This window comes from Cervus canadensis, chromosome 6 (genome assembly GCF_019320065.1).
Source record: "Cervus canadensis isolate Bull #8, Minnesota chromosome 6, ASM1932006v1, whole genome shotgun sequence".
NCBI classification, from domain to species: Eukaryota; Metazoa; Chordata; class Mammalia; order Artiodactyla; family Cervidae; genus Cervus; species Cervus canadensis.
The window spans coordinates 60624137-60638167 of NC_057391.1; the positions used below are offsets into that span (position 1 = coordinate 60624137).

General features: G+C 39.1%; 1 protein-coding gene across 2 annotated transcripts in view; it reads right to left on the bottom strand.

Moving 5' to 3' along the window:
• Positions 1-5498: 5498 nt before the first annotated feature.
• SLC28A2 (solute carrier family 28 member 2) overlaps positions 5499-14031 on the bottom strand; it is a 57211-nt gene continuing 48678 nt past the window's right edge. For both annotated transcript variants that reach the window (XM_043472095.1, XM_043472093.1), the window contains exon 18: positions 5499-7139. In XM_043472095.1, coding sequence (XP_043328030.1) covers positions 7019-7139 — 121 coding nt within the window. In that variant the 3' untranslated portion in view covers positions 5499-7018. The remainder of the gene's footprint in view (positions 7140-14031) is intronic.

Genomic DNA, 14031 nt, shown 5'->3' on the forward strand with positions numbered 1-14031 from the left:
GAATTTGGGGCTTTCATAAAATATGCGTTTATTCTTCTGGATATAAGAGTTGAACTTTTAAAAATAAAAACTGATAGAAGTTATGATCTAATAAAAAATGTAAGTTGTAACACGGGTGGTTTCTAATAAATTTCCTAAATCATGCTTTTCTTAGTGATGATAACAAGTGTTTATCGTGAGTGTCTGGTACTTGTTTGAAACCTTTTGATGGCCTAGTTGCCCCTGTTCCTGGATCTACATCACCTCCATTACCTGAAAACAGCTTTGGCGCCATCATTTCTGATCTTTGGTCTTGTACCTTAAATGTGGTACCCTCAAGCCACCCTCAGTAACTACCAGCCAGAACTAACATAGTCCTTTGCCCCATCCTTCTGAGACTACCTTTGGCCTCAGGAGAGGAGTTGGGGCACGCACAGGACATGAAGCCAGGTGCCATTGAAGTTGCAGAGAGATATAAGAAACATGTGGTAGAGTTATGCAGAAAGTATTGAACTTAAAGTTGAAAGACAGGAAAGAGAAATAAAGTCAGGGAATCAAGGAGAGAACATTCCTTAAACATCTCTGTGTTTCGAGGCCTTAAAGTTAGGAAATTTAATCCCCACAACAACCCTGTAATGAAGTCATTAATCTTCATTAGTATGACTGTGAGAACAGTGGCTCTGAGAGTTTAGAGGTACCTCTTTCAAAGTCACTGAGCTATAGATTTCTTAGGGAAAGCCTGTAGATCTCTGTGGTCACTGTGTACATGGATGAGTGGCATGAGACAGTGGTAAGAAGGAGATTGGATGAATTTCTACTCAGCTATTTTTAAAAAAGTGAAATTTTGCCATTTGCAACAACATGGATGGACCTGGAGGGTATCATGCTTAGTGAAATAAGTCTGACAGAGAAAGACAAATACTGAATGTTATCACTTACACATAGACTCTAAAAAATAAAACAAACTAGTGAATATAACAAAAAGAAAAGGACTCAAAGATATAGAGAATAAACTAGTAGGGGGAGGGACAGGATAGGGACCGGCCATTAAAAGGTACAAACTACGATGCATAAAGTGAATAAGCTACAAGGATATATTATATACAAGGAATATAGCCAATGTTTACTTGTTATTTACTGATTTTTTTATTTTTGGCTGTGCTGGGTCTTTATTGCTACTCACAGTCTTTCTCTAGTGGTGCCAAGCAAGGGCTTACTCTCTAGTTGCAGTACCCAGGCTCCTTCTTATGGTGGCTTACTTACCTTGCTGTGGAGCACGGGCTTTAGGGAGTGCAGGCTCAGCAGTTGCAGGACGTGGACTCAGTTGTCCTGCGGTATGTGGGATCTTAGTTTCCAGACCAGAGATCAAACCCACGCCCCCTGCATTGGCAGGCAGATTCTTAGCCACTGAACCACAAGGGAAGTCCCAGCCAATATTTTCTATTAACCATATGTGGAGTATAAAGTATAAAAATTTTGAATCACTATGTTATACACCTAAAACACCTAAAATATAATATTGCAAATCAACTGTATCTCAATTTTTTTTAAAGACAGGAAAAAAAAGAGATTGGAAAGCTAAATGTCACCCATATAGTGAAGAGCCTTATTACACTATGTCTTTTCACTAAACTATGCTGGCTGAGGTACTTGCTAGCTCTGTAACCAAGGGCAAGTGTGCTTAACCTCTCTGTGCCTGAGTTTCCTTGTTTTAAAATAGAAGGGAGAAGAGTGATGTATCATACATACCACAAAAAGTTTTGTTAGTTCCAATGAACTCGTTAAAAAAAAAAAAAAGAAATTCATAAGCAGAAATATGCCATACAAACTCAACTCAGTTCTCCTCTCTAGATGCAAAATTTCACAGTCCAGCTGTGAAATTTCACAGTCCAGGAGGACATAACATAAACACAACTTACAGAGAATAATCACAGCAGTGTAACTTAAGGTTACACTGTCTTGGTATCTCAAAAGTCCTCCAGCCTACTGGAGAATACCCCAATTGCCACAATTTAATAGAAATGGTCTTGAACTCCCATCCTATATAAAATGAGAAAACCCAGCATTGTTTCCAATGTTTCTGAGCTTCCTTGGACTATTTCTCTCCTTATAATTTACAGCTCTGTTTTACTCCTGATGATTGCTCTCTCTCTGCTGACTCAAATGCTTATACCACACCATTTGTACTAGATACCATCTGGATTCTTGAAGTGATCAAAATACCACTGGCACCAGATCGTATATAGAGCAGATTTTTACTACAGATTTGGGGGCAAAGTTTGTGGGGTTAAATATTAAGTATCCCTGTTCCTAAATGACCTTTGAAGTTTTCTCCCTGTAAATTCCTCACTGGACATCTATTCACAAACTAACCAGCATCATTCTGCTCCATTTTTATTTTCTTTTGATTTCACTTTCTACCTGCTACCCATACCCTTGCCAAACCTATTATACATATATAATATACATATATATTATACATATTGCAAAAATAACAACACTGTACCAGGCAGTATAAGGGCTTTATGTATGTTCTTTCATATAACAGACACTTTCTCTCCCTGTGTTTGGCCCCTAGGTATCCAGGCCAAAACCCTTGGAGCTTCATCTTTTTTGTCTCAACAAACATTAAATGCATTTTTTGCTTGCTTGTTTGTTTCATTTTGCTAGAATAATGCTAGCTCCTAGAGCTTTGGTAACAAATAAACAGACTTAGTCTCTGACATCATGGAACTCCATATTCAAAGAGATGAAAAAGTAAAGACAATTCTGTTTTGAGAGACTTGTCAAAAACCTTGAGGTTTTTATAATAACCATTTTTATACGTGCTGTAATAGATGACAACAAAAAGACAAATAGCAAAATAAGACAAAAATACAAAGGATGCCACACAGCAGGATATGATGGGCACACAAGTCTTTCAGAAATAATAAATATTAATACTTTAGAAGCTGCTGAGATCATCTGAGTTAAACTGGTGGACCCTGAGGTACTAGATTAGAGAGGTAAGGAAGGTAGGGAGGGCTGGGATAGGATGAAAATAGACATAGTGTTTGAGACTCTGGGATCAAATCATGATTCTTTCACTTACTATGTGACTCTAGGGAGCAACTCAATCTAAGTGTGTATTTCCTCCTTTGGAAAACTGTGATAACAACAGTAACTTTCTTAAAGGATTGTTTTAGGAATTAAATGGGGGGCGGGGAGCAGGGGGAGGGTTTGGGGGAGGGTACACACCAATCTCATTAAGCAATGCCAGAAGCCTGATAAATGCCAAGCAAATGTTCATGTACAAAGGAGCAAATGCTCTGCATTTAAGATCCTTATACTTTCACTTCTTATGTAGTTTTTTAATATACATTATTATTTCAAAATTTCTAGCAATTTATAAAGTGGATATGATTATCATCATCTTCATTAAGCAGAATTGGAAGTTGGGCTTTTCAGATATTAAGAACTTGTATAGGACTTGAAAGGGACTCAGGCCAGGCCTCTGAATCCAGATCTTCTGGCTCCTAATCTTTTCCTTCCTGTCTTAAAAGTCAGTTATTCCCACAGAATATGGGAATATTTAAATGTTTAAATGTTTGACAACCAATACCTTAGGCAAAGACTCACCAAGAGTAGGTCAGGCATGCAAAGGAGATTCAGAAGTGGGAGTCAAACACAAACTGTCTACCTCAGCTGTTGTTGCTGTTCGGTAACTAAGTCATAGTCCTACTCAGTTAGGCCTTTAGAAATAATTGGTCAAATATAAGTCAACCTAAATGTCCACAAATAGGGTACCTCCTTACATGGTATACCAGGTAGCCAAGAAAATGAATGAGGTAGATCCATGTGTACTGATCTAGAAAGATGCACACACAAAAAAATTTAAATGGCAGGCGGTGGAATGATATACACAATGGAGGCTTTACGGTACAGTGTTTGAGAGAACAGATTCTACTCTTTGGGTGACCCATTCTGCCACTCTCCTTTCCTCATTTCCACATCCTAACCAGCCCCTTCCATAACCTCCATTTCTCCTGGTCCTCCCGATCTTTTCTCTTGCCCACCCTTTCTCAGCCTCCTCTCTCCTCTCTGCCTGGGGCTCCTTAACTGGGGATGGAAGCTGTCAAGCATGTGCTCCGTGGCATCTCCCAGAATACCAAGTAGGCATGTTTGCACACCCCACCACCCCCCAGGACAGAGCCCAAGAGCAACTGGTCCCTGCCTTGTGCCTCAGGGTTGACCAGCACTTCACACACAACCTGGGTCCTCCCGATCTTTTCTCTTGCCCACCCTTCCTCAGCCTCCTCTCTCCTCTCTGCCTGGGGCTCCTTAACTGGGGATGGAAGCTGGGAGACGGTTGTGAAAATTGTCAAGCATGTGCTCCATGGCATCTCCCAGAACACCAAGTAGGCATGTTTGCACACCCCACCACCCCCCAGGACAGAGCCCAAGAGCAACTGGTCCCTGCCTTGTGCCTCAGGGTTGACCAGCACTTCACACACAACTTGGGCCCGCCCAACCTGCTTCCACCTTCATCAGTTCAGTTCAGTCACTCAGTCGTGTCCGACTCTTTGTGACCCCTGGTCACTGCTGCGCTACTGTGAGAGTGCCTCTCGGCCTCAAGAGGCGGCATTGCATTTGTCCCAATCCCATTCAGTCCTCACTTTTCCTGTTCGTTCTTCCTGCTTGTGAGACTCTTCTGCTGATGGTGTTGTCACACTTACTGCTGTTACAGCGCAGCCCTCTTACGTGCCAGAGTGTAGATCAAATTCACTTCAAACAGGAGACAGAATGAGAAAGCCGGCATGAGTTTGAGTAAACTCCGGGAGTTTGTGATGGACAGGGAGGCCTGGCGTGCTGCAATTCATGGGGTCGCAGAGAGTCGGACACGACTGAGCGACTGAACGGAACTGAACCCCTGAAAGAAGATAAAGAGAGCCCTCCATCCCAGACCCTTCCTTGTGTGAACTAAATTTGGCACAGAATGCAGTAAATCCCTGGTTGTGAATTCAGCTTCTTAAATGGTAATGATAGTAGCCATGATTTTCGTTTTTTGAATGTTGAGTTTTAAGCCAGATTTTTCACTCTCCTCTTTCACCCTCATCAAGAGGCTCTTTAGTTCCTCTTCACTTTCTGCCATTAGTGGTATCATTTGCATATCTGAGGTTGTTGATATTTCTCCCAGCAATCTTGATTTTAGCTTGTGCTTCATCCAGCCCAGCATTTCGCAGGATGTACTCTGTAGAGAAGCTAAATAAGCAGAGTAACATACAACTTTGTCATACTTCTTTCCCAATTTTGAACCAGTCCTTGTTCTATGTCCAGTTCTAACTGATGCTTCTTAACTCTCGTACAGGTTTCTCAGGAGACAGGTAAGGTGGTCTGGTACTTACAAAAAATAAGGAAGAGAAGATAAGAACGGAGACAAGAAGGAAGGCCAAGAGGTTCTGAGCTCAGATAATTGTGAAGTGGAAGAAGGCAGATTCGCTAAGGGGAGTTACAAATGGTATTTATATTTATTTACATACATATATATACACACACATATATATAATTTATTGAGGGGAAATTCACATAATATAAAATTATCCATTTGAAAGTTAACAAACCAGTGACATTTAGTACATTCACAATGTTGTGTAACCACCATTTCTATCTAGTTCCAAAACATTTCCATCATTCCACAGTAAAACCGCATACTCGTTAAGCAGTAAATCCCTGCTCCTCCTCCCCCCACCTCCCCTTGGCAACCACCAATCTGTGTTCTGTCTCCATGGATCTATCTATGCTGAATATTTCATATAAAGGGAATCATACAAAATAGAATGATATAATAATAAGCCTTTGTGTCTGGCTTCTTTGTCTTAGCATAATGTTTTCTAGGTTCATCCATGTACGATATATCAGTACTTCATGATTTTTATGACTGGATAAAATTCCATTGTATGTACATAACACTATTTGTTTATCCATTCAACTGCTGATAGACATTTGGACTGTTTCCTTTTGACTATTGTGAATAGCGCTACTGTGGGCATGCATGTGCATGTACTTGTTTGAACACACGTGTTCAATTCTTTTGGGTATACCAAGGAATAGAATTGTGGGGCCATATGGTTATTTTATGTTTAACTTTTTGAGGAACTCCTACATTCTTCTGAAACTCTTCCTTAAGGCTATAATATTATAAATAATATTAGATATAAGAAATATTCTAAGTCAGAGTGTCTCAACTTGAGCACTGTTGACATTTGGGGCCAGAGAATTCTTTGTTGTGGAGGCTGACCCGTGCACACTAGAATGTTTAGCAGCATTTCTGGCCTCTACGCAATAGAAGACATCAGTAGCATCCCCCCAGTTGTGACAATTAATTATACCTCAAGACAATGACAAATGTCCTCTGGAAGGAAAAAGTGTCATCTCCCTTGCAAACCATCATTTTAGAAGAGTCAGTAAACTTGAAGCAAAATGGCACTAAAGCAGAATACTAAAACAAAACAAGGGCCTCTAAGAAACAGACATTCCTTGTAAGTCTGCATATAGGAAATATTACTATGTAATGATTTTAAGGAGTTTTCAGGTTTACAAATGTGTGACAACCAGAAAAATCTTATCATTCAATATTCATGTAAATTTCATGTATACCTTTAGTACCATAAACCCAGTTCATCCACAGAACTCCAAGAAATACAGCTTTTTACCTCAGTACACATTACATGCCAAATCACATTTAAAGCATACTACATCATATAATTCTTAAGATGGCAACTAGAAGCAAGGTTTGTAAGATATTTTTTGATATGGTAGTATTTATTTTGACTCTAGGTTTAAACAGAGCCCATATGAAATTTCTTGCTTGGTTCAGCTAAATAATGGAAAAATGAGTGCTAATTTTCATTACTGACATATAGTGAACCAAAATGAAAATTTTATGTTTACTGTTAAAGATCAAGGTGCATGAGTTATAGGAATAAGAACTCTGAGTACATAAATACCTTTGCCATCAAAAAGCCATCCAGATTAGGACTTTTACGGAAATGAACCAGCTTTAGACACAGACAGCACTGGTGTAGAGATCACAGCAGTTATAAAGCGCAATAGCACTGAATTCTTTATCTTCCCAGGGACCAGAAAAAGAAGGAGGGTTGTAGGTCCCATTCAGAGAAGTACTGGAATGAAAAACCAGAGAGATACACAGTGGGTCAGATAAAAACAATGCAACAAGATGTATCAGTAAGTTCTACCAAGCAGGTGAAAACAAAAACAGAAGCCTATTAATGAATCCAATCACAATGACCAAGAAAGTAGGACAGATTTAAGTGTATTTTTTATTCATGCCCAAGATAGTACTAGCAAGAAACCCTATACAATGTGTCTGCTTCTGTGCCCAATTCCAATTCCTAACCATAGTCCTTTCCAAACATCACTGAAGGAAAATTTATGCTTTGTAATGTGATTTAGAATTGAATTTATTCAAAAAAGTGAGATGATATTCCAAACCACTTCCCTCTTAAGAAAGGAAAACACTGGGAAGGTCATGTATACACCACTATATTTAAAATGCATAACCAGCAAAAACCTATTGTATAGCACATGGAACTCTGCTCAAAGTTATGTACCAGTCTGGATGGGAGGAGGGTTTGGGGGAGAATGGATACATGTACATGTATGGCTGAGTCCTTTCCCTGTTCACCTGAAACTGCCACAATACTGTTAATAGGCTATACTCCAATACAAAATAAAAAGTTTAAAGTTTGGAAAAAAAGAAAACAGCTCAGGCTTGGTTGTATATGTATGTGTGTTTCAGCTTTACTGAGGTATAATTAACAAATAAAGTTGTTAATATACAGAAAGTGTACAGTGTGATGAGTTGACATATGCATATATTGTGAAAGGATCCCAACATTGAGTTAATTAACACATCCATCACCTCACATATTTACTTTTGTGTGTGCATGATGAGAACACAAGTTCTACTCTCTTAGCAAATTTCAATTATATGATACAGTATTATTAACTATAGTCACCATGAGATACATTAAATTCTCAGATCTAGTCATCTTATATCTGAAAGTTTGTACTATTATACCAGCTTCTCCCTATCCCCCCAGCCACTAGGCACAGGCAACCACCATTCTGTATGTGCAATTTTTCTTTTTTTTTAGATTTCACATATGAGTGAGACAATGCAGCATTTGTCTTTTTCTGGCTTAATTCGCTTAGTGTAACTGTTCATCCACATTGTTGCAAATACCAGGATTTCCTTCTTTTTTAAGGATGATAACATTCCGCTTTGTACTTCTACAACATTTTACTTATCCATCCATCTGTTAGTGGACACACAGGTCGTTTCAATACCATGGCGACAACAGGAACCATAATAATGCTGCAATGAACATGGGAGTACAGATAATGGCTTTGCTTCCTTTGGATATATATCCAGAAATGAGATTTCTGGATAATATGGTACAGTTCTATTTTTAGTTTCTTCAGGAACCTCCAAGCAACTGTATGTACCATTTTACGATTCTACAAACTGTGTAAAAGGGTTTCCGTTTCTCCACATCCTTGCCAGCATTTGTTGTCATTTGTCTTCTTTATGACAGCCACCCTAATAGGTGTAAGGTGATACCTCATTTTGGTTTTATTTGTATTTCCTTGCTAGTTGGTGACATCAAGCACCTTTTCATGTACCTGCTGGCCATTGACCATTTGAGTGACTTTTTTGGAAAAATGTCTATTCAATTCCTCTGCTCATTTTTAAATTGGATTATTTGGGGGTGGTTGCTATCAATCTATATAAGTTCCTTGTATATTTTGTATATTAATTCCTTACTGGATATGTGTTTTGCAAATATTTTCTCCCATTTTGTTAGTTGACCTTTCTTTCTTTATTTATTTATTTTTTTGCTGTGCAGATGCTTTTTTAGTTTGATGAAGTCCCAGTTGGCTCTTTTTTGTTTTTGTTGCTTTCGCTTTTGGTTTCAAATAAAAAAAAAAAACAAAAAAAAACCATTACTAACAAAAACAGAAGTACAGATCAATGGAACAGGACAGAAAGCTCCAGAAATAAATCCACACACCTATGGTCACCTTATCTTTGACAAAGGAGGTAAGAAAACACAATGGAGAAAAGACAGCCTCTTCAATAAGCGGTGCTGGCAAAACTGGACAGCTACATATAAAAGGATGAAATTAGAACATTTCCTAACACCATTCTCAAAAATAAACTCAAAATGGATCAAAGACCTAAATGTAAGGCCAGATACTATAAAACTCTTACAGAAAACATAGGTAGAACACTCTTTGACATAAATCACTGCAAGATACTTTTTGACCCACCTCCTAGAATAATGAAAATAAAAACAGAAATAAATGTGAAATAATTAAACTTAAAAGTTTTGCACAGCAAAGGAAAACTAAACAAGATGAAAAGACAACCCTCAGAGAAATATTTGCAAATGAAACAACTGACAAAGGATTAATCTCCAAAATATACACGCAGCTCATATAGCTCAATATCAAACTAACAAACAACCCAATCAAAAAATGGATGAAAGATCTAAACAGACATTTCTCCAAAGAAGGTATACAAATGGCCAACAAACACATGAAGAGATGCTCAACATCACTAATTATTAGAGAAATACAAATCAAAACCACAGCACGTTAACACCTCAAACTAGTCAGAATGGCCATCATCAAAAAATCTATAAACAATAAATGCTGAAGAGTGGGTGGAGAAAAGGAAACCCTCATGCACTGTTGGTGGGAACATAAATTGATACAGCCACTAAGGAGAACATGCAGAGGTTCCTTAAAAAAATTAAAAATAGAACTACCATATGACCCAACAATCCCACTACTAGGCATATACCCTGAGAAAATCATTAATTCAAAAAGATACATGTACCCCACTGCTCATTGCAGCACTATTTACAAAAAGCCAGGGCATGGAAGCAATCTAGATGTCCATCAACAGAAGATGGGATACATATATACAATGGAATACTGCTGCTGTTGTTCTGGTTGCTAAGTCACATCTGATTCTTCTGAGAGCCCACGGACAGATTGAACCAGTGTCACCTGTGGCTCCTGCCCTGGCCCACAGATTCTTTACCACACAGAGCCACCAAGGAAGCTCCCAGTGGAATATTACTCAGGCAGAAAAAGGAACAAAATTGGGTCAATTGTAGTTACATGGATGAACCTAGAGTCTGTCATGCTGAGTGAAATCAGTCAGAAAAACAAATATCACATGTTAATCTAGAAAATGATACTGATGAACATATTTGCAGGGCAGGAATAGAGACAGAGACATAGAGAACGGACTCGTGGACACAGCAGGGAAAGCGGAGGGTGGGACTGACTGAGACAGCAGCACTGACGCATCTACACTATACACACACGCCTGAGACAGCCAGTGGGAGGCTGCTGCGTAGCACAGGGAACGCAGATCAGCGCTCTGCAATGACCTAGCGGGGTGGGATGGGGGCGGGGCGGGAGGGAGATTGAAGACAGAGGAAATACATGTATACATACAGCTGATTCACTTTGCTGTACAGCAGACTAACACAGCACTGTAAAGCAAGCATATATACTACAATTTTTAAAATTTTATTAAAAAAAAAATCATTACTAAGACCAATGTCCAGGGCTGTCTAAGTTTTCTGCAAGGATTTTCAAGGTTTCAGGTCTTATGTTCAAGTCTTTAATCAATTCTGAGTTGACTTTTATATATGATATAAGACAGGAGTTCAGTTTCATTCTCCTACACGGGTAAACATGAAGGGTTAGGGAGGTAGGCAGAGTGGAGCCTTAAACCCTGGGGCCATAGATGTGCAGTCTAAACCCTTCACTGCTTAGGGGGACGTTTAGAGTTGGGAGTTCCTTTCCATTACATGGTGCTCTGCCAGGGGTGCAGTTTATGATGAGAGTATGTCTCGGCCTTTCCTACCCAGTTCAGTGTAGGTATTTTCTCAGTCATAGGAGTCATTCAGCTAGTTTCTTGATTTTTATTGGAATTATTCCATGTGTAGCTGTACACTTGGTGCATACATAGGAAAAGGGAAATTCAAGACTCCTTTGTTGTCATCTTGGTCTGGAGTCACTCCAAATATTTACTATGAATGAACTGGACAAAAACATTCTCTTTCAGATTCTAGATACTAATGATGCTCAGTAAGTGACTTTAGGCAAAAAGTCAGTTCATTTCTGAGGGCAGAAATGAGCAGGAAAGAGTATTCTATTAATCCTTTAGTGAGGTTCAGTGATGTACTCATCATTAAACAAAAATTAGCAATTTTCACCGTATTCATTTACTTCAGATTATGCCTACAATGACATCTACTGAACTGCCACAAGAACAGAGGAATCATAACTATGCCAGACCAATGATCTATCTAGATTATGATTCATCTTTATCAGTGCAACAAAAAGATTATTTTTTCAGAAGATATTGGTTGCCTTCTCTGGTGAAAACCTCCAAACCCAGTAGGGTAATATCTGTTCACCTAGCATAGCTACCTGTTAAGGAGCTAGTACCCAAGCCTCTACTTGTATAGTGAACATATGTAAGATCACATACTTAATGACGACTTCCAAATCTATCTCCAGTTCTTATTTCTCTCCTGATTTCCAGACCTAAGTCGCTTCACATGACGTTTCCACAGGTACTTCTAAGTCAACATATTTACCTGCATTAAGCCATAATCTCTCCCCTTTCCTCCCATTCCCAGAATCAATCCCCTTCTTGTCAGTTAATAAATGGCAGCCCTTAGATCTACTTGCCCGAGCCAGAAAGGGTACAGACATTTGAGACTCCTTTTTCTTCCTTACCCTCTTCTTCCCTTCAATAAACAACCCTACTGATTCTCCTCGGTCTAATGCATCTTCATCCTCACAACTACTTAGTATCAGCTCCCATCATCTCCTACTTGAGAGTATTACAGCAATGTGTTTATTGGTCTCCCCGACATCCAAATGGCTACCCAACATGATCTTTTGAAAAAACATCTCAGCATGTGTTCAGAATTCTGTAAGTCCAAATCTAAATTTCTTTTTTTTTTTTAAATCTAAATTTCTTAGCACTTCATAGAAGGCCTTATAAGATCTTTTAGCCTCATCTTCCAGAACTCTCTTTATTCACCCATATATCAGTACAGGTGCAAACACCTTTTGCTTTTGCAGAACATTCTAGTTCCTCAGTTCTTTCCTTTCTGGGTCCTGTAACTAGTTCTTTTAGCTTATGATATACTCCCTTTAGTTTTCAACTGACTTCTTTTGGTATTCTTTCTTTGTCTTAGATTTTCTATCATTTGAAAATGATATGTTTAAGTATAGTTCTCTTGGCATTTATCCTGCTTGATGTTCTCTGAGGTTCCCAAATCTGTGATTTGGTGCTTGACATTAATTTGGGGAAATTCTCAGTCATAATTGTTTCAAACATTTCTTCTTCTCCTTTTGGTATTCATATTACATGTATGTTACATCTTTTGAAGTTGTCCCATAATCCTTGAATGTTCTATTCTAGTTTTTTTCCAGTCTTTGTTCTCTTTGCTTTTCAGTTTTGAAGATTTCTGCTGATATATCTTCAAGCTAGAAGTGCTTTTCTCAGATGTGCTTAGTCTACTAATAAGCTATTCAAAGGCATTCTTCACTTATGTTACAGTGTTTTTGATCTGCAGCATTTCCTTTTGGTTCTTTCTTAGGATTCCTTTATCTCTGTACTTCCATTGCTCATCTGTTCTTGCACGCTGCCTACTTTATCCATTAGAGCCCTCAGTGTAGTAATCATTGTTGTTTAGTCACTAAGTCATGTCCAACTCTTTTGTGACCCCGCGGACTGTAGCCCTCCAGGCTCCTCTCTCCATGGAATTTCCCAGGCAAAAACCCTGGAGTAGGCTGGCATTTCCTTCTCCAGGGATCTTCCCAATCCAGGGTGGGAACCCGTGTCTCCTACACGGGCAGGTGGATTCTTTATCATTGAGTCACTAGGGAAGGTCCATGTTAATCATAGCTGTTTAAAATTCCCACTCTGATAATTTGTAAATCTCTGCCATGTCTGGTTTTGATGCTTGCTCTGTCTCCTCAAATTGTGTTTTTTGCCTTTTAGTGTGTTTCATAATTTCTTCTTGATAACTAGACATAACACCCATAAAAGGAACAGCTGTAAATAGACCTTAGCAATGTAATGGTGAGATGTTGGTGAGGGGAGGCATTCTATTGTCCTGTGGTCAGGTCTCAGCCTTTTAGTTAGCCTGTGCCTCTAAACTTCACAAGTGTCTTCACAAGTCTTTCCTCCCTCCTTGAATGGGACAGGATGGCTAGAGTGGGCTGAAGTTGGGTCTCTTTCTTCTTCTAGGTCAGGCGGACTCTGATAATACCCCAGGTGGTTAGGTTTTGGTTAATTCGTTTTTCCTAAAGGCAGGTCTTGTTTTAAAAAAACAGAGTGCTTTGTTTTCGGTGTATTTCAAAATAGTTCCTTTTCCCCTCCACCTGCCAGAAGCATGAGGGGGGTTTTGTCTGATATTTACTATGAGAACCTAGTCTAGTTCCAAGAGGTAAAACTTCCAAAAGTGTGGGGTTTCCCCCTGATAAGTGGGTCCCCTCAGAGTTTTTAACACTCAGACTTGTCCACCCTGAGGTTTCAGCAACCGCAGTTTCAGGTTTTCCTGCCCCTGCACAGGTTTCTGTGACTCCAGTAAACCATGACTCCCTGTGTTTGCCTGTCGCTCCAATCTTAGGGTCAGCAGTTTGCCTTGTGTTTCTTACATCCATGAAGAGTTACTGATTTTTCAGACTATCCAGCTTTTTTTCACTTTCATCTTAAGATGGACTGGTGACCTCTGAATTCCTTACACAAAGAACCAGAAAACTATTCTAATAATATCCCAGTAATTGGTAAACAAGTTCATTTTTACATGCCTGAATGTACCTGAATGCATCATGATTTTATCAACTCAACTTTATCTCTCTCAGTCTTCATTTCTGTCTGAAGAAGCTCTTAAGTTTTGGGCCACTCAGGACCATTGTCAACCTTCACCTACAACCTATCTATAT